The 25,125-nt window shown below is 36.4% G+C and overlaps 2 protein-coding genes across 5 annotated transcripts in view; one reads left to right on the top strand and one right to left on the bottom strand.

Moving 5' to 3' along the window:
* The window catches only part of METTL21A (methyltransferase 21A, HSPA lysine), a 40,708-nt gene extending 30,411 nt beyond the window's left edge, over positions 1 to 10,297 (top strand). The window contains exon 4 of the mRNA XM_053596701.1: positions 9,791 to 10,297. Coding sequence (XP_053452676.1) covers positions 9,791 to 9,810 — 20 coding nt within the window. The 3' untranslated portion in view covers positions 9,811 to 10,297. The remainder of the gene's footprint in view (positions 1 to 9,790) is intronic.
* CREB1 (cAMP responsive element binding protein 1) overlaps positions 1 to 25,125 on the bottom strand; it is an 80,970-nt gene that overhangs the window by 7,042 nt on the left and 48,803 nt on the right. The window lies entirely within an intron of this gene.

Below are 25,125 nucleotides of genomic sequence, written 5' to 3'. Positions count from 1 at the left end.
AGAACATATAGAAATTCTGACAATTCTACAATAAAACAACACAATCAAAAGAAATTGACACAGGACTTGAGTAGGCACTTTTCCAAAGGAGATACACAATGGCCAATATGCATATAAAAAGATGCTCAACAAGACTTATCATTAGGGAAATGCAAATCAAAAGTACTAGATATCACTTAACCCAGTGATCAGATGGAACCTGGGTTCGAGACTCCTTTGGGGGTAAAATGACCCTTTCACAGGGGTTGCCTAAACACATCCTGCATATCAGATATTTACATTATGATTCATAATAGTAGCAAAATTACAGTTATGAAGTAGCAACAAAAATAATTTTATGGTTGGGGGTCACCAACATGAGGAACTGTATTAGGAAGGTTGAGAACCACTGACTTAACCACTAGGATAGCTATTACCGAAAACCACCACTATTGCCACCAGAAAATACCAATTGTTGATGAGAGTGTGAAGAAATTAAAACCCTGGTGTACTGCTGGTGGGGTTGGTGGGGAATGTAAAATGGTGCGGCTGCTATGGAAAAGAATCAGGGTTCATAAAAAAATTAAAACAGAATTTACCATATGTTCCAGCAATACCACTTCTGGCTACATATCCAAAAGAAATGAAAGCAGGGTCTCAAAGAAATATATGATCCAAAAGAAAAGAAAGTAGGGTCTCAAAGAAATATATGCACACCCACGTTCACTGCAGCATTATTCATAATAGAGAAGAGGAAGACACACAACCTAAATGCCCAGCAAGAAGAAATGGATAAACAAAATGTATTTACATACAATGGAATATACAGGGTGGCCATAAAGTTCGTGTGCAATTTAAACTAAAAATAAAACTAAATTTAAATTTAGTTTAAATTGCACAGGAACTTCAGGGCTACCCTGAAGGAAGGCAGGCCTATTGTAAGCTACAACATGGATGCACCTCAAGGGCACATGCTAAGTGAAATAAGCTAGTCTCAAAAAGACAATTTATAATCCCACTTATGAGCTATCTAAAGTAATCAAATTCATAGAAACAGGACTTAGAATGGTGGTTGCCAGGGGTAATGGGTGGGGAAGGGGGAAATTGAGAATTGTTTAATGGGTACAAGTTTCAGTTTTTTAAGTTTTGGAAATCAGTTATACCACAATGTGAATATATTTAACACACACTACTAAATTGTTTACTTAAAAATGGTTAAGATGGTAAATTTGAATTAATGCTGTTTTTTAAACCACAATTAAAAAAATATTAATAAAACTAATACATATTAAAAATAATGAAACTATTTTTCTTTAGCAAGCTAAGCCTAAACTAATAAATTTTTAAATTTATATTTAGCTTTACATGGTCAAGGGCCACATCTTATTCTTTATAACCTCAGCCAGTAGCATAGGGAGTAGAACAAGGTGGGTTCTTGTTGAATGAACGCTCTAAAAAAACAAGATTGTATGTCTTTAAAAATGAAAAATGTAGCAATTTACAATCATTCATTTATAGCAAGAGAAATGTAGTGTAGCAGTTAATGATATCTTTAGTGTTAAGATTCCTGGGTTTAAGTGGTTCTGCCTCTTACCAATTATGTAAGGCACAAGAATATTATTTCACTTTTCTGACCGTGAAAAAGACACAGTAATATCATCCATCTCAAAAGGTTTATGAACATTAAATGAATAAATATATGTAAAGCACTCAAACAGTACCTGGCATTTTGTCAATGTGTTAGCTATTATTATTCCTAGAAAATTCAAATGGTGTAGCAATACTATAACTCCCTTAATGTCTTCATTCTCATAGGGCCTATCCTCATACAGCCTGTTTCAGAAAGAATAGCACCTGGTTATAATGCAAGCTCACTTTGGAATAAAACACCCTGTATCTAATGTATTACCCGTGATAGAGAGATACAGACAATATGTAATCAATAGTATTGCTTAACCACTGGAAGAAATGGATTAAAAATGGCCCAACACTCCACCAAACAGTGAAGACAACAGGTTCTTTGGAGTCACAAGGAAAATAGTGACCTAGAAAAGATGACAGTGGGAATGATTATGAGATCAGTTTGGACATTTTATATTTGGTGAATTCTAACAATATAGACAATATGTAGGATGAATATATACTTACAAATCTAATTTTGGACAGGGCCGACTAATCTATTTAACATGCTTTCTCCTCTCCATTACCTGAAAATATGTCCTTAAGTACAGTGCTCATATGAATGGAACAGCTACATGCTAATTTCTAAAATGAAACTAATACAATCCTATAGTTATCTCCTAACTTTGTTCCACCATAATCAGTATTAGTGTGCTGTGAAATATTAAAGTATGTGATTCTCAAAAGAAAAAATATATAAAACACTAGGCTAAGAAAATCAACTTATTTCTTTAATGCAAGATCTCTTGGACCCTTTCAATATATTAATGTTAGTTGAGATTTTCTATAAAAAGTCCATGTAGTATGTCTATATTTGACTATACACAGGGTGTCCCAAAGGTCACACATAAATTCATCATATGAGACCGGGCAATTAGGTTTTAAGTTTACAAACTCATCTAGAAAAAGTTCCACGTTCCTTCTACATAGGGAAATTTTTACAAAGTGGCCAATACTTTCAGAAAATATTCTGGAAAATTTCTTAAGGAGTATTTTGTAAATAAATGTACATTTAGCTACAATTTCTCATTTTCTCTATGTGCGGTGACTTTATAGGTAACCTTGAGATACCCTATAATAAATACTTCATTGGACTATGTAAGATTAATACTTCTTTTAAGGAGAGATGTGGAGGGTGAATAAATTTCAGAAAACCCTATGTTAGCAGAATGATGCTCAAGTTAGTCATAGTTTAAAGTAAGCAAACTTGGATACAAATTTAATAAAATATGATATACTAGGAATTGAAAATTAGGGTTCAGACTTTGGTTTAGGTCCCTTCCATTCAAGGACCACCTCCTGAAGGTGTTTGAAGAAACCTATTTGAAGAAAAAAAAATCATGAACATTTCCCAACCCAAGCTACTGTTTAGCTTTATCTTAAGAAGTAATGCAAAGCCAAGAATAAATGTGGCATGTCATTCTAAACCACCTATTTTAGTTGATAGGTGGCAGGCATTATTGTATTAAAATAAACAGCACTGTTTTTCAGAGTAGAATACAAAATTCAAATGAACTTTAAACATTTAAAAGAAATTTCTAGCATGGAGGTTTCTCCAAAATTATCTAAATTTTTAAGAACAGAAGTGAATGAAATGACCTTCCCAGTGGATTGGTCCTGAGACTTGGTCTGAAGAGTAAAATGACCTCTGATTTTTTTTTTTTTCTAGTATGGCAAATAGGATTTTATGATTCTAAGCATTAGGTAAATAGATGACTTAAAAATTCTTAAACTGACCTGGGAGACATATTTTTCCAAAATAGCTCTTTCACATAAATGTGTTTCAACATCCTCCTACCACATTTACTAAACTGGTTTTTTTGCTTCTGTCTTAGTCTGTTTTGTGTTCTGATAAACAGAATACAGGCTGAGCATCCCAAATTTGAAAACCTCAAATTCTTCACATCTGGAACACTCATTGCTGTTATGAAGTTCAAAAGGAATGCTCAATTTCAGATTTGCAGTGCTCAACTGGCAGCATAATGCAAATGGTAAAAAATGTAAAATCCAAGACATTTGGTCCCAAGCCCTTTCAGATAAGAGTTACTCCACCTGTATTCACTAGGTAATTTATGCAGAAATTTATTTCTCACAGTTCTGGAGCCTAGGAAGTCCAAGGCCTAGGGGTCTGCATCTGGCAAGGGTCCTTCTGCTCCATCATCCCATGCTGGAAGGTAGAAGGGTAGGAGAGTAATTGCGTGCAGGGGAGCAAAGAAGGGAGATGAACTTATCTTGTTCATTAGGAACCCACTCCAGGGATAAGTAATCCAATCTCTATTCCCATGATAACAGCATTAGGTCATTCATGAGGGCGGAGGCCCTATGAACCCAATCACCTTTGAAAAGTACCACCTCTCAATACTGCTGCATTAGAGATTATGTTTCTAACACATGAACTTTGGGGGACACATTCAAACTACAGCAAACTCTATAGATACTCTTATTTTATTTCACTTATTCCTTCCTTCTGTGGCATCTTCAGTTCTTCCACATTAACTACTTTTTTTCTTTTGTCTACAGATTTGTACAGGTCTTTCAAATCTTCATTTATACAAATTGTATTAGTTAAAAAAATATTTGTACTGGTTCTGGCTTCTGCACGAGGATCAAGAGAATAAAAAATATTATTTGTACCCTTAAAATGAAAAAGGGGACTAACTTCAAATCCATGAATTTTTTCAGACATACCAGACAGCTATTTTTTTCACACCTATAGCAAACTGACCCACAATCTATGGAGACAGTGCCTCAGGATAGAGTGGTATTTATCCTCACCTGAGACAGAGGAAACTGGACAGTGGACAGGTGGAAATATGATGAAGCCCAGAAGGCAGGCTTGTGGGTCATGTGTATCCTCTGGGGACTGTAGAAATTGGAGGAGTCTACATGCTGTTGAGGGCTTTTTCTCCACGAACCCAATCCTGTATTCAGAAAAGACTACAAGAGTCCTAAGAAGTATACACTGTGGTTCAGACTTGAGGGAGGGGAACAGAAATAGAGTAGGAGGATCAAACAGCTCTACAGGGAGCCTATCTCTACTATAGAACAAAAGACTTAATCTGAGGAGAGAAGGCAAAACTTCTGGCCTCAGAGGCTGGTAAGCCTGCTCTGCAGCTGGAGGGAATGTGGGAGGTCCTACCTTTTTGGGGAGGGGCAAGAGAATGGTGATTGTACCCCAAAGACCCAGAAAGGTACAGTGTGTGCCTAAGACTGAGCCTGATGTAGAACAGATTCCCCCTACCCCATCCCCACAATCTCCCCCTGAAAACAAACTCCAAACAGCAGAATACTGCTGGAAGAGGGATAGGAAAGAAAAGAACTTGCAAACAGACCCTAGCGAAGGTACAGCATGAAAGGGAGATAGGAAATTCAGCCATCAAGTAGTCATAGCTCTGGAAACTTCCCATCCTAGAAACAAGCTAGCCCTCTAGCCTATCTGAAGCTTTTGGACACTGATGGTAAACAGAACAACTCACAAATAGCCCAACTCCTCTCCTAGATTACTCTCTTTCCCCCCACACTACAGTCCTCACAGAAGGAAATAATATGTCCATTTCCGGGTATAAAAACCACTCCACCTCATCGTAGCATCTACTTTTCTATGCAGCACGTCTGGTTTCCAACTGAACATTACAAAGCACATGAACAGGCAAGAGAAAACACAGCACAATCAACAGAACTGACTTAGATATGATGCAGAGGCTGAAAATATTTGATAGAAAATTTAAGATAATTGTGACCGATATGCTAAAGGCCATAAGAAAAGGTGGATATGTAAGATCAGACAGGTTATTCTGGCAGTGAGATGGAAATATAAAAAAATCAAACGGATGGATTCATGGATGTGCTCATGAATAGAATTAACACAGCTAGGGAAAGAACCAATGAATTTGAAGAGAGGACAAAAGAAATTATGCAAATTGAAACACAAAGAGAAAGTATATGTGTGGGGAGAATAGAACCAAAAGCTGTGGGACGGTATCCAACATTCTAACATATTTGTAACTAGAATTTCAGTAGAAGAAAAGAGAGAGGGCAGTTTTCTGTTTGTGTATCTGAAGAAAGTATAACTGAGAATTTTCCAAAATTAATGACAGACACTAAGTCACAGATACAAGAACACCAAATAGGATTACCTCTGGAGGGAGGAGTGATGGGAAAAACCCTAGGCATATCATATTTGAATTGCTGAGAATCAAAGGCAAAGAAAATCTTGATGTCAGGGAAAAAGGAAGCATTACATGATACACATTGCTTATCAGAAACTCAGAAAATGGGGAGCTTTAAAGATTAATATCTTTAAAGTGCTGTGAAAGAAAAAAAATGATCTGCTTGGCGCCTGTGGCTCAAGTGGCTAAGGCGCCAGACACGTACACCTGAGCTGGCGGGTTCGAATCCAGACTGGACCTGCCAAACAACAATGATGGCTGCAAAAAAAAAAAAAAAAAAAAAAAAAAAAAAGCCGGGCGTTGTGGCAGGCACCTGTAGTCCCAGCTACTTGGGAGGCGGAGGACAATTGCTTGAGCCCAGGAGTTGGAGGTTGCTGTGAGCTGTGATGCCATGGCACTCTACCCAGGGTGACAGCTTGAGGCTGTCTCAAAAAAAGGGAAAAGAAAAAGAAAAACAATGATCAGCCCAGCATTCTGTATCTGCAAAAAGTATCTCTCAAATATGATGAAATAAAAACTTTCTCAAAGCAAAACTAGAGGGAATTAATTGCTGGAAGATCTATTTTCTAAGAAATGTAAAAAAGTTTTTGAGGCAGAAATAATGACTAAAAAAAGACCTATACAAGGAAATGAAGAGCTGACGAGTAAATATATAAAAGTAAAATTTTCCACTTATTTTTTATTGTTCTAAGAGTAACTGTTTGAAGCAGAGGTAGGAAAAGTTGTTCCACAGTTTCAGATAGTAAGTACTTTAGGTTTTGTTGGCCTATAATAGCCTCTCTCTGTTCCATGTGTGTATAAACAAACAAACAAACGGGTCATGAGCTAGACTGGATCCAGGAGTCATGGTTTGCTAAGCCCTGGTCCAAGTAAGTTAAGACATAAAACTCAATAAAAAAAGCAAAACTTTTAAATACAAAGACATAGAGAAGAAAAGGACATACTATGCAAACCTAATCCAAAGGAGCCGGTTGTTTTATTATTGTTGACAAACCAGACGTCAGAAGGAATATTGTCAGGTATTTAAAAAAGGGCATTAAATAATAATAAGTCAATATTATAAAAAGATGTAATTCTAAATCTTCGTATTTTCAATGTGTATGGTATTTTTATTTTTATTTTGTTTTACTGAGACAGAATCTCATTCTATTGCTCTGGGTAGAGTGGCGTGCTGTCACAGCTCACAGCAACCTCAAACTCTTGGGCTCAAGCAGTCTTCCTGCCTGAGCCTCCGGAGTACTGAGACTATAGGTGCCTGCCATGATGCCAGGCTCATTTTTCTATTTTTAGTAGCAACAGGGCATAGCTCTTGCTCAGGCTGGTCTGGAACTCCTGAGCTCAAGCAATCTACCTGTCTAGGCCTCCCAGAGTGCCAGGATTACAGGCGTGAGCCACTATACCTGGCCTCAATGTGTATACTCTTAATAGAGCTTCTACATACATAAAATAAAAGATGAGTACTAAAAGGAGAAATGAACAAATTCATAGGTAACATCTGAATACTTCAACAGACTTTTTTCTCAGTGAAGACAGAATAAGTAGAAAATTAAAAAAAGATATAGAATACCTAAATGACATACTCAAACTATACCCACTTGACATTGATATAGTACTGGCAAATTTATGGGACTGGAAATAACACAAAGTATATTCTTGGGCCAAGGTACTCGGAGAATCCTCATTTGGAAATTAAACAAATATTAAACATTTCTAATTCTGTACATTAAAGATGAAGTCTAAAGGAAATAAAAAATAGTTTGAACTGAATGCAAATAAAAATATGACAAATTAGGCTGGGCATGGTGGTTTATACCTCTAATCCCAGCATTCTGGGAGGCCAAGATGGGAGGATCACTTGAGGTGAAAGCAGTGTTTTCAACGATTTTTTAATCACATGGCACACTTGAACCTATGGTTAAACTTCTGTGGCACACTTACATTGACTAAAAAAAAAAAAGAATAAAAAATATACCTTTTCTGATTTGTTCATTAACACAAACAAAATGCACCACCATGACCCCCCAAAAACCCGTTTATTGTAATTTGTAATAAAGATAATTAAATTTCCTTAAAAACTTATTTATTTTTTCTATTTATTATAATTTAGCATTTAATGAGATATCTGAGCTTGACTTTTTTACGATTATCTTTGCAAGGTTGAATTTGGGACAGGCCATACTCTTAAATCCTCTTCCAAGGATTCTAGCTGTAATTGATTTTTTATTTTTAATATTACTCATTGCCGAAAAGCTTGCTTCGCACAAATATGACGTTGAGAATGGAAGAAATATTTCTGTTGCTTTTTGGGTAATATTTGGAAATTCACCCTTGAGAGATAACCAAAAGGTCATAATATCTGTTGAGTATTTTAACAGCAATCCTCTGTCATTTCTTACTTGTTAATTCTTCCACTTCTGTAATATTTAAAGTTGCTGACATACATACTCTTAAAAAGAAGAGATTTTTCACCCAATCCAGAAATGTTATGTCAAGAATAGGTGCAAGAAAGTATTTTTCAAAAATTGTGTACAATAAATCTAAAGTTTATAAGATTTGTTGAGAGATGGGAACAGTTTTATTACACTGTTGAGGTGGCCTGCAAACTAATACTGTCTCTTTGGAAAGAAGTGCGGAGTATCCTCAAAGAACTCAAAATAAACCTTCCATTTGATCCCACAGTCTCATTACTAGGCATCTACCCAGAAGAAAAAAAACCCATTTTATCATAAGGATATTAGTACTAGATTGTTTATAGCAGCTCAATTTACAATTGCCAAGATGTGGAAACAACTTAAATGCCCATCAACTCAGGGATGGATTAATAATTGGTGGTATATGTACACCATGGAGTATTATTCAGCCATTAAAAAAGATGGAGACTTTACATCTTTTGTATTAACCTGGATGGAAATGAAACACATTCTTAGTAAAGTATCACAAGAATGGAAAAGCAGGTATCCAATGTACTCAATACTAATATGAAACCAGCAGATGATCTGACACATGCTCACATAAGAGAAAAACTCAATTTAATTCAAGATGGGGGAGGGAGAGGTGAGAGAGGGATAGGAATGGGTGTGCTGCCACTTAATGGGCACAATGTAAGGGTATATGGCACACCTCCTGGGTGTGGGACACAACTACAACAGGACTGTACCTAATAAATGCAAACACTGTAACTAATTGTACCCTTACATTAATTGGAAATAAAAAAAAGTTTATAAAATTCGTTCACTAAGATTTTTATCCAGTTTACACCTTTTCACTAGTTCAAACATTTCCAACTTGATTTTCTTTTTTAATCCTTTACTTTCAGAGCAGTAATTTTTCTCTGAAAGCATTAATTTTACCAGTAGATATGAGAATATTTTCATGATTTCTCTGCATACTCTTAAGAGTATGCCAACACTAAAATAAATCTGCAAGAAATGCAACCTTATTTTGCCAAACTGTCTCACAAAGTGAACTGCCTAATGTCACATTTTTTAAAAGGTTGATACTACTCTTAATTCATAAAATCTTGACAGAACTCTTTAAGACGACCATCTCACTTCCATGTGCAGTAAGAGCTGCATATGAGAAGCATCCACTGAGGAACGCAATTCTGCAAATAATCTTGATTGCAATGTCCTGCTTTTTATATAATTAATAATTTTAATAGTGTTGTCTAGGACCTTTTGTAATTTAGGCACTAATGATTTTGATGCTAGCTAGCATTTCTCTGTGTGGAAAATGGTATGTAAAAGTAATTTTTGGATTCTTTTTCTTGCACAAGTATTAACAAATCCTTTTACACATCTGGACATAGACGGGGCTCCACTGTACAAATACTTACACACGAATCCCAAGACAAGTTATTAGAATTAAATTAATTATTGATTAAACTTAAAAATACCTTGGTCCCTTTGTTGTTGTTTGGAGTGGTCAAAAAATTAAAAACTATTCTGATTTCTTCTTTATAGACAAATTTACAGATTGCTGAAAATTGGCGTTTACCCCTGATACCAACAGATTCATCAAACTGAATTGCAAACATGTTTACTTCTTTGAGGTGAGATAATACTTGGGATTCTGTATTTTCTGATAAATCCTTAACACAACAAGAAATGTATTATCTGAAAGTGGAATTTTTAAAATTCTTTTTTGTATTCTTCACCAAACATTGTTTTTATAATTGTACAGCAGGCTGGTAAAATAACAAATTCTGTTAATTGTATGTAATTTCATTTTCCTAGCTATGATTTCCAAAACTGCGTACTCACTTCTTATACTTTTATCTGGTATCACTGCATATTTGGGCTGTATTTCTGCTTGTTTAGTATTACTGAGTGCAAGTCATTTGCCAACCTCTCATCTAACATCCACTCTTAAGCAACTAGAAAATAATTAAAACCAAAATAAGCAAAAGAAAATAAAACAAAGATGAGCGTACAAAAATCAGTGAAACTAACAATTGGTTGCCTAAAACAAAAGAGAAGACATCCCTACTAATCCTATATACATTAAAAGGGTAATGAATAAATATTACAAACACCTCTTATATATGGACAATATGCTTATGAATTTGACAACTTAGAAGAATAAACCAATTTCTTAAAGACATAAATTTCCAAAACTCAATGAAGTAGTAGTCTGAACTGTCTCATATTTGTTAAAGTTAATCTATGGTTTGGGGGGGAGGGGAGAAGCTGCCAAAGACAGAAAAACTCCAGGCCCAGATGATTTTGTTGACAAATTCTACCAAACATACAAGGCATAAATAATACCAATTCTTCACAACCTATTCCAGAAAAGATAAGGGAACACTTTCAGCTCATTTGATGAGCGCAGTATTATCCTAACAACAAGCCGTGGTTGAGGACTCAAGTATTTCAATTCTGTAATGTGACAGACTGACATGGCTTCAGGAAGAAGAAATGACAGCAGTTTATTGAATGAAGGGACTCACTTCTGAGGAAACGAAGAAAAGTGACAACTGTGTACACAATTCAGAAAAATGAAACACCTCTTAATACGGGAAACATTTTTTGTACAATGCTCTAGGCTGGGTTGACATCACCTCCACATTTTTGAAAAGTCTGTCAAGGCTGGGCACAGTGGTTCATGCCTGTAATTCTAACACTCTGGGAAGCCCCGGTGGGAGGATTGCTGAGCTCCAGACCAGCCTGAGCAAGAGTAAGACCCTATCTTTAACAAAAAATGGAAAAATCAGCCAAGCATGGTGGTTCATGCCTATATTCCAGACTACTCAAGAGGCTGAGGTAAGAGGATTGCTTGAGCCAGGAGTTTGAGGTTGCTGTGAGCTAGGCTGAGGCTATAGCATCCTAGCCTGGCTGGCAGAGCAAGACTTTGTCTCAAAAACAAACAAACAAACAAACAAACAACAACAAAAAAAACAACAGAAAACGGGGTGGTGGGTGGGTGGGAGATTCTTCTCAATTTGATCTATAAACACAACATAATTCTACTCAAAATCCTAGCAAGCTTTCTGTAGACATCAAAAAGCTGATTCTAACATATATAAATACGCACAAGGAACCAGAATAGCTAAAACAATTATGTACAAGAACACAGTAGCAAGACTCATTATCAAATTCAAGACTAACTATGAAGGTATAGTAATCAAGACAGCATTCTATTGGCTAAAGAATAAACACAAAGATCAATGGAAGAAATTAGACATCCCAACAACCCAGATAAATACAGTCAATTACTGAAAAAAAGAATAAAAGCAATTCAATAAAGAAAGAATACAGTTTTAATTATGGTCTGGAATGAATGCATGTCCATATATAACAAATTAATTTTCACACATCCCTTACACCTTAAACAAAAATTTACTTGAAACAGAGTAAGTCCTAAATGGAAAACATAAAGCTTTGCCACTTCTAAAGGAAAACCTAGGAGAAAAACCTTGTGAGTTCTTGGGTTAGACAAAGAATTTTTTTCTCTTTTTAGTGGAAACACAATTATACATATTAAAGGTATAGCGATGTTTTGATACATATATACAATATACAATAATCGAATCAGGGCAATTAAGATATCTATCACCTCAAACTTTTATCATTTGTGTTTGTGAACATTTAAACTTTCCTAGTTTTCTGAAAGTAGACAATAAATTGTAGTTAACCCACATTCACCCTCCAATAGTGTCAGAACACCAGAACCCATTACACCCATTAGTGATGATTTTGTATTCTTTAACCAATCTCTCCCTATGCTCCTTTTTTCCTTCTCTTCCCAGCCTCTAATACCAAAATTTTACTTTTTTTTTTTTGAGGCAGAGTCTTAGTATGTCGCCCTCAGTAGAGTGCCATGGCCTTATAGCTCACAAGAACCTCAAACTCTTGGGCTCAAGCAATTCTCTTGCTTTAGCCTCCTGAGTAGCTGGGACTACAAGAGCCCGCTGCAACGCCAGCTATTTTTAGAGATGAGATATCACTTTGACTCAGGCTGGAATTATAGATGTCAGCCACAGGGCCTGGCTGAAAATTTAACTCTCTTCCATGAGTTTAAACTGTTTTTTTTTTTTTTTTTTTTTCAGCTTCACATAAATAAATACGTGATATTTATTTTTCTGTGCCTAACTTATTTTGCTTAACCCATGTCTTCCAAGCTCATTCATGTTGCTGTGAATGACAAAATTTCATTCTTTTTATGGCTGAATAGCATTCCAATGTGTATATGTCTATACACCACATTTCCTTTGTCCATTCATTTGTTGGTGGATATTTAGGCTGATTCCAACTATTACTATTGTGAATTGTGAATAAACATGTTGATTAAGAATAGTAAAAATGAGCATCTTTATTCCAGTCCTAACAGGAAAGGCTTTTAGCTTTTCTCTATTTAATATGCTGTAACAGAATTTATGCATTTGAATAAATACCTGGTAGTAGGATTGCTGGATCATATGGTAGTAAAAATATTTTAAAAGAAATCTAAAGTTTTCTACAATGGCTGTACTAACAGGATATAAAAAGGGCTCCCCTGTTGTCCACATCCTTGCTAACACATGCTATTGTCTTTTTTGATAATAGTCATTCTAACCAAGGGAAGATGGTATGTATATCATTGTAGTTTTGATTTGCATTTTCCTGATAGCTAGCGATTAGTATTTTTCCATGTATTTATTGGCCATTTGTCTTTAAAAAATTGTTTTTATCATTTACACCTTTTATATTTGTCTTCTTTTGAGAAATATCTACTCAGATCTTTGCCCATTTTTTTTTTGTTGTTGTTGATTTTCTTGTATATTCTGATTTTTAGTCCCTTGCAGGATAATGATTTCCAAATATTTTCTCCCATTCTGCAGGTTATATTTTCACTTTGTTGTTTAGTTTAATATAGTTCCATTTGTCTATTTTTCTTTTTGTTGCCTGTGCTTTTGAAGTCTTAGCCATAATATCTTTGCCAAGACTAATGTCCTGAAGCATTTACCCTGTTTTCTTCTAGTTGTTTTATAGTTTGGGTTATATGTTTAAGTCTTTAATCCATTTGAGTTGATTTCTGTATATGATGACAGAGATCTAGTTTCATGCTTCTTTATGTAACAGATATACAGATAACCAGTTTTCCCAACACCATTTATTGAAGAGGGGAAGAAGGTGTTCTTTCCCCAGTGTATGTTCTTGGCACTTTTGTTTGAAGATCGGTTGGCTGGAAACATGTGATGTGTCTGTTTTTAATACCAATACCATGCTGTTTTGGTTACTGTAGCTTTGCATCATATTTTGAAGTCAGGTAGTGTGATGCCTCCAGCTTTGTTCTTTTTGCTCAGTATTGTTTTGGCTATTTAGGCATTTTTTGGTTTTACATGCACCAGAGAATATTTTTTTCTATTTATGTGAAATTTCACTGTATTTTGATAGGAACTGCACTGAATCTGTAAATTGCTTTGACAGTATGCTCATTTTAGCAATATTAATTCTTCTAATTTACAAGTATGGGATGTCTACATTTGCTTACGTCCTCTTCAGTTTCTTTTATCAGTGTTTTGTAGTTTTTATTGTAGAGGTCTTTTATTTCCACGGGTAAATTTATTACAGGGTCTTTTTGTAGCTATTGTAAATGGGATTGTTCTCTTGATTTCTTTTTTAGCTAGTTCATTACTGGCATATAGAAATGCTGCTAATATTTGTAGTTGCTTTTGTGTCCTCCAACTTTACTGAATTCACTTATCTTCTAAGGATCTTTAGGGTTTGTATGCATATAAGATCACGTCATCTTCAAACTGACAATTTGACTACCTCTTTTTCCAATTTGGATACCCTTCACTTTTTTCTCTTGCCTAATGGTTCTTTTTTTTTTTCTTTTTTTTTGGCTGGGGCCGGGTTTGATCTCGCCACCTCTGGTAAATGGGGCTGGTGTCCTACTCCTTTGAGCCACAGGCACTGCCCCATTGCCTAATGGTTCTGACTAGAACTTAAAAGTACTGTTGATTAATAATAGTAAAAACGGGCATTTTTATTCCAGTTCTAACAGGAAAGGCTTTTAGCTTTTCTCTATTTAATATGATGTAAGCTGTGGGTTTCTCCTACATGGCCTATATTGTGTTATGTTCCTTCTATGCCTATCTAATTTGTTGAGAGTTTATCATGAAGGGATGTTGAATTTTATCAAATGCTTTTCCTATGTCTGCTGAGATGATCACATGGTTTTTGTTCTTCACTCTGATGATGTGATTTATCATGTTTATTGATTTCTGTATGTTGAACTATCCTTGCGTCCTTGGGATAAATACCACTTGATCTTGGTGTTTTATCTTTTTGATATGTTAGATTAGGTTTGCTTATTATTTTGTTGAGGATTCTTTTTTTTTTTTTTTTAATAACACTGAAAGCTCAGTGTTTTGTTTTTTTTTTTTTAGTTTTTGACCAGGTTTGAACCCACCACCTCTGGCATATGGGGCCAGCACCCTTACTCCTTGAGCCACAGGCACTTCCCTTGTTGAGGATTCTTAAATCTACGTTCTTCAGGGATAATGGCCTATAGTTTTCTTTTTTTGTTGTGTCTTTGTCTGGTTTTAGTTTAGAAATTCTTCCTCTTCAATTTTTTGCAGTAGTTTGGGGAGGATTGCGTTAGTTCTTCTTTGTTAAGTCTCGAGATTTTCTTTATTGACAGACTTTTATTATTGATACCCAAGTGAATTGAAAGTTTATATAAAAAGCTTTATGCTGCTATTTACTTCATGAGGTTGGGAAAAGAAAACAAAAAGCTCTATGTAAGTGTTTATACTGACTTTATTCCCCACAAACTAGAAATAACCAATGTGAATGGATGGAATGGAATACTCTGTGATAAAGCCATTCATTCATGCAATGATATCGATGTGACTAAAATGCATCTTGCTAAGTCAAAGAACCAGACCTAAAAGGCTACATATAATTCCATTTATTTGAGATTTTGGAAAAGGCAAAACTTTAAGGGTTCAGTGGTTTCCAGGGCCTGGGGGAGAGGCTGACTGCAAAGTTATATCACAAAGAAATATTTTAATATGATGTAACTGTTCTTTATGGCACTATGGTGGTAAATATATAATACTACGAATCTGTCAAAACCCATAAAAACCACCCAGCACAAAAACTGAACTTAACTGTATGCAAATTTAAAGAATAAAAAATAGGATATCAGGGAATCTCAGAATTTTATGAAGATGGTAACGAATCTAACTGTTCTAAAATCATGGTATAACTTCCTTGAAGGAAGTGGAGAAAAAAGGAGCAGAGCTAAGTAATTTTAGAAAACAGCATTTTCACTGAATACTGAAAGGCTAAAAACAGAAAAGTATTTTGTGTGTATAATAGCTTTAAGCCACTATGTAAGCCATACTGTCATTTCTGTCAGAGAAAGAAATTACCAATGAGCATATGGGGAAAGTCTAAAATGAACCCTCTGGTTATAATAGATTAGAGTCAGATACATTATCACAGTTGTGTGCATTTTTCCATCAGTTTCTATGGGAGATTGGTTGCAGAAACTACCTTGAATACCAAAATCTACAAATGTTCAAGACCCTTATACAAAATGGTGAATACAACCTATGCATTTTCCTGTATACTTAAATACATCTTTAGATTACTTGTAACCCTGAATATAAATAGTTGTTATAATGTATTGCTTTTTTTTATCTGTTTTTCATTATTGTTGTATTATTACTTACATTTTCAATCTATAGTTGATAAAATATATAGAAGCGGAATCTATGGAAACGGCCAATATATAAATACATATGCAGTACAGAAATAAGGTTGTATGCATACATGAAGACACATTTCCCAGCTCTGTCTTTGTGAGGGCCTACAAATATAAAACTCCTGTGTAAGGAACATACCTAATCTAGTGCCTAATTCTTGACTTCTAAAAATCATTTTGTAATAAAAGGAACTAGGGTTCACTGGAGAAATGGTTGATTTCAAAGCTAAGGAAAGGAAAACATAAGAGAATTTGAGCCCGAATAACCTTGTAGTGGCAGAAAGTAAGGAATGTGCTTAGAAGAGGTGGCAGGGTGGGGAGAGGCATTATCAAAGGACACAGAAGGAACCTCAGCTCCCAATGGACAAAGCGGCATCTGAACAGCATAATAAACAATGATATTGGGTTATAACCCCCATTCAGCCCACACTGATGTATATATATGTATATGTATGTATATAAATAAATAATGCAGAAAAGGACAAATTTGACAGGATGGGGAAAAATGAAAATTTCTATTAAAATATCCTGGTAATAATTAATGTAGCCAAGAGTCACTGGTCAGTCCTAAAATTAGTAGGTAAAACTTTAAAGAAAAAAAGATACTTGTATCTCCTCCAAGTATCTCCTCCAAAATACACTTACTACTTACTATAGTGGTTTTAACACATATGATCACAAGGTCTTTGATATTCTCCCTTTTAGGACTAGGTGGAATTTTATATTCCTTCCCTGAATGTAAGCAGGACTTAGTGGCTCATTTCTAAGTAAAAAAGTATACAAAGAGAAAACTGGTAGCTCTACAGTGGGGACAGCAGAACACTTTAACCAAGTGATCAAAGTTTACATCACCAGTAACTAGTTATACTGATATGTGCTCCCTGGTATGATGCTGTGAGATGGGCACACGGTACTTCTGTGGTATTCTCCCTCTAAACTCATCACCTTAATTTAATCACAAGAAAACATTGGACTGACTTGAATTAAGGGATATTCTAAAAGAGAGAATATATTGGAGGTGGCAAGTTCAAACCTGGTCCTGGCCAAAAACTGCAAAAAAAAAAAAAAAAGAAACCTGACCACTACTCTTCAAAAGTGACAAAGCTACGAAAAGAAAAGGAAAGAGAAACAAATTAGTGGAGACGAAGGAGACATGACAACTAAATGCCGTATGGTACCCGAATAGGACTACGTAAGTAGAAAAACTGGGAAAATCAGAATAAAAACCTATCATTTAGTTAATGGTATATATCAATGTATTTCTTAGTTTTGCTAAATATATTTTGGTTATGTAATATATTAAAATTAGATGAAACTGGATGAAAGATATCTGGAACTCTATCGTACTACTGTTATAATTCTTTGGTAAATCTAAAATTATTTCAAAGTATGTTAAAATCATAATTAAAAATGTATATTTATCTTTTGTACTGGGAAAAAATTGACTCTAAAATGTCAACATTTTGGATGGTGTAGTTAGTAGTGATTACATTTTTAGCTTATGTTTTCTATTTACTTATAATCAACATATTTTACTTATAATAATGATGATGAATTTTTTATAAGAATTGTAATATGCACGCTCTTTGGCAATCTGCTTTTGTCAACCAAGCACATCTTCCACATCTTCCATAAAAAGCCGTTTTCATTATTATTCTTTTTGTCCTGTCTTCATTCTTTTTTTTTTTTTTTAAGAGACAGAGTCTCACTTTATCACCCTCAGTAGAGTGCTGTAGCATCATAGCTCACAGCGACCTCCAACTCCTGAGCTTAGGTGATTCTCCTGTCTCAGCCTCACAAGTAGCTGGGACAACAGGTGCGCACCACAAAGCCCGGCTATTCTTTTGTTGCAGTAGGGCAGGGCCGGGTTCAAACCCACCACCCTTGGTATATGGGGCCAGTGCCCTACCCACTGAGCCACAGGCACCACCCCCTATCTTCATTCTTTTTTTTTTTTAACTAAATCATAGCTGTGTACATTAATGCGATCATGGGGCACCATACACTGGTTTTATAGACCATTTCACACATTTTCATCACACTGCTTAACAATGCCTTCCTGGCATTTTCTTAGTTATTGTGTTAAGACGTTTACATTCTACATTTACTAAGTTTGACATGTACCCTTGTAAGATGCACCACAGGTGTAATCCCACCAATCATCCTCCTAACGCCCATCCTGCCCACTCCCTCCCTTCCCTCTCCCCCTTCCCCATACTCTTAGGATATAACTGGGTTATAGCTTTCATATGAAAGCCATAAATTAGTTTCATAGTAAGGCTGAGTACATTGGATACTTTTTCTTCCATTCTTGAGATACTTTACTAAGAAGAATATGTTCCAGCTCCATCCATGTAAACGTGAAAGAGGTAAAGTCTCCATCTTTATTTAAGGTTGCATAATATTCCATGGAGTACATATACCACAATTTATTAATCCATTCGTGGATCGATGGGCACTTGGGCTTTTTCCATGACTTAGCAATTGTGAATTGGGGTGCAATAAACATTCTGGTGCAAATACCTTTGTTATAATGTGATTTTTGGTCTTCTGGGTATAAACCTAGTACAGGAATAATAGGATTGAATGGCACATCTATTTTTAGATCTCTAAGTGTTCTACAAACATCTTTCAACAAGGAAATGTATTAATTTGCATTCCCACCAGCAATGTAGAAGTGTTCCCTTTTCTCCACATCCACGCCAACATCTCTGGTCTTGGGATTCTGTGATACGGGCTAATCTTACTAGAGTTAGATGATATCTCAAAGTAGTTTTGATTTGCATTTCTCTGATTTTGTCATATGTCTGTAGGCCGTGAGCCTGTCTTCTTCAGAGAAGTTTCTCTTCAAGTCCCTTGCCCAGCCTGATCACTTGTTCCTTTCTTCCTTATATGTTTGAGTTCTCTGTGGATTCTGGTTATTAAACCTTTGTCGGAGACATAACCTGCAAATACCTTCTCCCATTATGAGGGCTGTTTGCTTGCTTGCTTTACTTAACTGTGTTTTTGGCTGTGCAGAAGCTTTTTAGTTTGATCAGGTCCCAGTAGTGTATTTTTGAAGCTGCTTCAATTGCCCAGGGGGTTCTCCTCATAAAATACTCGCCCAGACCGATTTCTTCAAGGGTTTTCCCTGCACTCTCTTCTAGTAATTTTATACTTTCATGTCTTAAGTTTAAATCTTTAATCCAGTGAGAGTCTATCTTAGTTAATGGTGAAAGGTGTGGGTCCAGTTTCAGTCTTTTACAGGTCGCCAGCGAGTTCACCCAACTCCATTTGTTAAATAAGGAATCTTTTCCCCACTGAATGTTTTTAATTGGCTTGTCAAAGATCAAATAACGGTAAGTAGCTGGGTTCATCTCTTGGTTCTCTATTCTGTTCCAGACATCTACCTCTCTGTTTTTGTGCCAGTACCATGCTGTTTTGATCACTATTGATTTATAGTATAGTCTGAGGTCTGGCAGTGTGATTCCTCCTGCTTCGTTTTTATTTCTGAGTAATGTCTTGGCTATTCGAGGTTTTTTCTGATTCCATATAAAACAAAGTATTGTTTTTTTCAAGATCTTTAAGTATAACAGTGGAGCTTTAATAGGGATTGCATTAAAATTGTATATTGCTTTGGGTAATATGGACATTTTAACAATGTTGATTCTTCCCAGCCATGAGCATGGTATGTTTATCCATTTGTTAACATTTTCAGCTATTTCTTTTCTTAATGTTTCATAGTTCTCTTTATTGGAGATCTTTCACGTCCTTTGTTAGATAAACTCCCAAATATTTCATCTTCTTTGGCACTACTGTGAATGGAATAGAGTTCTTAACTGTTTTTTTCAGCTTGACTATTGTTGATATATAGAAAGGGTACTGATTTATGAATGTTGATTTTGTAACCTGAGATGCTGGTGTATTCCTTGATCACTTCTAAGAGTTTTGTAGTAGAATCCCTGGTGTTTTCCAGATATACAATCATATCATCTGCGAAGAGCGAAAGATTGATCTCTTCTGACCCTACATGGATACCCTTGATCGCCGTTTCTTCCCTAATTGTGATGGCTAAAACTTCCATTACAATGTTAAAGAGCAGTGGAGGTAATGGGCAGCCTTGTCTGGTTCCTGATCTCAGTGGAAATGATTTCAATTTAACTCCATTGAATACAATATTGGCTGTGGGTTTGCTGTATATAGCCTCCATCAGTTTAAGAAATCTCCCTTCTATACCAATTTTCTCAAGTGTTCTGATCATGAAGGGATGCTGTATATTATCAAAAGCTTTTTGTGCATCAACTGAGAGAATCATATGGTCTTTGGTTTTTAATTTGTTTATGTGAATTATACTTATAGATTTACGTATATTAAACCAGCCCTGAGACCCTGGGATAAAACCGACTTGGTCATGATGTATAATTTGTTTGATGTGTTGCTGGATGTTGTTTGTTAGGATCTTGTTGAATATTTTTGCATCTATATTCATTAGTGATATTGGTCGATGATTTTCTTTTCTTGTTGGGTCTATTCCTGGTTTGGGGATCAGGGTGATGTTTGCTTCACAGAACGTGTTGGGTAGTCTTCCTTCTTTTTCTATATTTTGAAACAGGTTGAGTAACATAGGTACTAGTTCTTCTTTAAAGGTTTGGTAGAATTCTGACTTGAAGCCATCTGGTCCCGGGCTTTTCTTTTTAGGGAGATTTTGTATGGTTGATGCTATTTCAGAACTTGATATTGGCCTGTTCAACATTTCCACTTCATTCTGGCTAAGTCCTGGAAGGTGATGTGCTTCCAAGTATTGGTCAATTTCCTTCAGATTTTCATATTTCTGAGAATAAATTTTCTTGTAATATTCATTAAGGATTTTTTGAATTTCTGAGGAGTGTTGTTATTTCTGATTGATGAAATTAGAGATTTTACTCTTTTCTTCCTGGTTAGGTTAGCCAAAGGTTTATCTATTTTATTGACCTTTTCAAAAAACCAACTTTTTGATTTATTGATCTGTTGTATAATTCTTTTGTTTTCAATTTCATTTAATTCTGCTCTAATTTTGGTTATTTCTTTTCTTCTGCTGGGTTTGGGGTTGGAATGTTCTTCCTTCTCCAGTTGCTTGAGATGTCCCATTAAGTTATTAACTTCCTCTCTTTTCGTTCTCTTGAGGAAGGCTTACAGTGCTATAAATTTCCCTCTTAGGACTCCCTTTGCGGTATCCCAGAGGTTCTGATAATTAATTTCTTCATTGTCGTTTTGTTCCAAAAATTTGGCATTTTCCTTCTTAATCTCATCTCTGACCCAGCTATCATTCAGCATGAGGTTATTTAACTTCCATGTTTTTGTATGAGTATGCAGATTCCTGTTGTTACTGAGTTCAACTTTTATTCCATGGTGGTCCGAGAAGATGCAAGGAATAATTTCTATTCCTTTAAATTTACTGAGGTTAGACTTGTGACCTAAGATGTGATCGATTTTGGAGTATGTTCCAAGGGCTGATGAGAAGTATGTGTATTCAGTTTTGTTGGGATGAAATGTTCTGTAGATGTCTGCTAAATCCAAATGTTGGATGGTTAGGTTTAAATCTAAAATTTCCTTGCTCAGGTTCTTATTGGAGGATTGATCCAACACTGCCAGAGGAGTGTTGAAATCTCCGACGATTATGGAGGTGGAAGAAATCAAGTTGCTCATGTCTGTTAGAGTTTTTCTTATAAACTGAGGTGCATTCTGGTTGGGTGCACAAATATTAATAATTGAAATCTCATCATATTATTACCCTTAAGAAATATGAAGTGACCATTCTTATCCTTCTATACTTTTGTTGGTTTAAAACCTATTGTGTCTGCAAATAGAACTGCAACACCTGCTTTTTTCTGATTACCATTTGCCTGAAATATGGACGACCATCCTTTCATTCTGAGTCTATATTTGTCCTTTAAGGTAAGATGTGACTCTTGTATGCAGCAAATATCTGGCCTGAGTTTTTGTATCCAGTCAGCTAACCTGTGCCTCTTTAGAGGACAGTTTAAGCCATTCACATTAATGGAGAATACTGATAAGTCTGGTAGAATTTTGGGTATCGAGTTTTTTGAAAGGACATTTTTAATCCTTTTGCCACTGTGGAAGTTGAAGTTTGATCAAAAGTTTCTGAGTGACTTTACTTCTGGGGTAGAGGATTGGGCTTATGGAGGATAGGTCTGAGAATATCCTGAAAAGCTGGTTTGGTTATGGCAAATTTCTTCAACATGTGAATGTTACTATTTAATTTCTCCATCATAAATGAAACTCAGTTTAGCTGGATACAGGATCTAGGGTTGAAAGTTATTTTGCTTTTGGAGATTAAAAGTCGATGACCACCCTCTTCTGGCTTGAAAAGTTTTAGCAGACAGATCTGCAGTCATTCTAATATTCTTCCCTTTGTAGGTTATGGATTTCTTACGTCTGCCTGCTTTCAGAATTTTCTCCTTCATATTAACTTTAGTGAAGTTAAGTATGATATGCCTGGGGGATGTCTTATTGAGATTGAGTCATGCTGGGGTTCTGAAACTGTCTGCTATCTGAATTTCAGAATCTCTTGGCATGTCTGGAAAATTCTCTTTCATAATTTCATGGAGAAGGGCCTCTATGCCTTGCGAGGCCATTTCATCACTTTCAGGGATTCCAATGAGGTGGATATTAGCCTTCTTCGAATTATCCCAGAGCTCTCTGAAAGAATTATCCGTTTTTGCTCTCCATTTGTCTTCCTCTTTGAGAGTTTGGGACCATTCAACAGCTTTGTCTTCAATGTCATAAATCCATTCTTCTGCTTGCTCCACTCTGTAACTGAGGGATTCTATTGTATTTTTCAGATCTTTGAGGGCTGCAAATTCTTGCTTCCGTGCGTCAAAATCTTTGGTGGTTTTCTCTTTAAATTCGTTAAATTCTTGAGACAACTTTTCAATTTCTCCTCAAATTTCTAATTCCGACTTTTGAATTGCTCCTCAAATTTCTAATTCTAAATTTTCCTCCATTCTATTAATCTTGTTTGCAATCCAAATCCTGAATTCGGTTTCTGACATCTCGGCAAGCTGTTTATGAATGAAATCTTCAGTTACATCTGACATATCTTTCCTTGGGGGGGTTGATCTATTCTAGCTATTCATGTTACCAGAGTTTTTCCACTGATTCTGGCCCATAATTATTTTACACCATTTGACTTTTTCCCTAGAGCTTTGTCAAGGACCCGTACAGTGCTATAGCCTGAGAAACTGGGGACCTGTTTGGTGTGGTGGGGTAAGTGGTTCTGTCTTGTTTTCAGCTGGTCTCTGTCCGACCCTAGTGAAACAGTTATTCTGGGTTGAAGTCTCAGCTGGGGAGAAATACCAGCAATTAAGTCACCCTGCCCCGCACAGGTAACAGTTGGAAAAGGAAAATCAAACCTTCCTACAACCACACACCCAGGGCACCACTTGCATAGTCCTCGGGTGACTGGCTCAGTTCAAAAGGTCCAAATCAATTGTCTCAGTCAGCACCTGTCTCAGGTGGGAAGAGTTTAAAAGGTCTCTGGCAACTGGATCGCAGGGGTCTGGTGACAACTCAGATATGACTTGCTCCGGTGCTCTGTGAAGTGAAGAGGACCCACCCAGCAAATAGATTAGTCTGGGAAGTCTGCAAGGTTCCCCACCTTGCATCTCTGTCACACCCAGTCACTGACAGCCCCACAGGGCTATGACCCAGTTGCCTCTAGTGAACAGATGTTTGCACCTGCCTGAATCACAAGGAAATCTCTATCTGTTCAGCCAGGCCGCTGCACTCTGCCTCTATCCAGCAGGGGGAGTTGAGGCCTGACAACCTCGGAGGTTGCTGGAGGCTGGGGAGTGTTCACTCAGTTCCAGTCCCACTGCTGATTGATGTTACTGACCGAACAGAACAACTTTGTGGAATTTGTTTCTGTCCCGGCTAAATTCCCGGGACCTACGTTTCCGTCCCAGATCTGTTCCGTGGTGGTTGCCACCTGAGAAGATGCCCGGCCTCCTCTGATTGCCCAGAGACAGGGGCTGTGGCTTTGGAATATCTGGGGGTGAGCCCTATTGTTGCCAAACACAGCTGCTGCTCTGTGTCTTGGGCCACCGCCGCTATGGCACGGTTCCCTCTCAGCTGACTGTTCCCTCCTCACTCCCCTGCTGCAGAATCAGCACTAAACCAGCTGCAGTCCAGGCCCTTTTGTTTGTATCCTTGGGGTCGCAGCTTGCCTCAGCAGGGTTGGTGTGCGTTCTTTAACCTTCTCTCTTGGTGTAGCTCTAATCCACCTGGTTACTTGCTAAATTTCTGTCCTTTAACTGTCCTTCCCCTGTCTTCATTCTTAATGGCTGGTTGTGTAGAGTAGAATGGCTGCATTTTAAGTTACCATGAATACAATTTAATTTAGGACCTTGCCTGTTTACATCCCTCAACTCAGTTTTTGCTTTGCTATTTATCTTTTTCTTAGGTGAACAGAGGTTTTGTATTTTTCTATGATCCAATCTATTTAACTTTTGCCTTTATTCTGCCTTTAGGAAATCTGCTATTGAAATCCTCCTACACTCTATTCAATGGTGGTATCATTAAAATTTTTTTATTTAAGTTAAAAATAAACAAATAAAATTCCCCTACACTCTAAAGTTATATAAAAGCAAGGGAAGCAAAGTTGTTATTACTTCCATAATTTTCCACTATCCCCTCCCTGTGGGAAGAGCTCACATTTCCACACTACTGACTTTAGGCTTGTCCTTAGCTGTGCTGTGCCCAATGGGACACAGGGAAACATGATGTTCACCACAATCAAGCAGATGCTTTAAAAAGCACTCCCTTTTTCTCACTGTCACAAGAATGGCATAGTCTAAAGAGGTGCTGCTTTAGGCAGGAATCCTAGAATCAGACAAGTATATGAGGAACAGCTACATGAATAAGCCACAGCAACTGACTTACAGCTGCCAAAATATTAAGTAAGAGAGAAATAATGTTCTAAGACACTGAGATTTCGTGATTGTTACTGCAGCAACATAAACTAACCACCATCTATATTTTTAGAATGTTTATCACTTCATTTTGGAATAAATGGCAAACTGGACATTGGTGAATTTTTCAATTATGTTTTCCCATTAAAGTT

The sequence above is a fragment of the Nycticebus coucang genome, chromosome 7, assembly GCF_027406575.1.
Source record: "Nycticebus coucang isolate mNycCou1 chromosome 7, mNycCou1.pri, whole genome shotgun sequence".
Taxonomy (NCBI): domain Eukaryota; kingdom Metazoa; phylum Chordata; class Mammalia; order Primates; family Lorisidae; genus Nycticebus; species Nycticebus coucang.
This window is presented reverse-complemented; position numbering and strand designations above follow the sequence as displayed.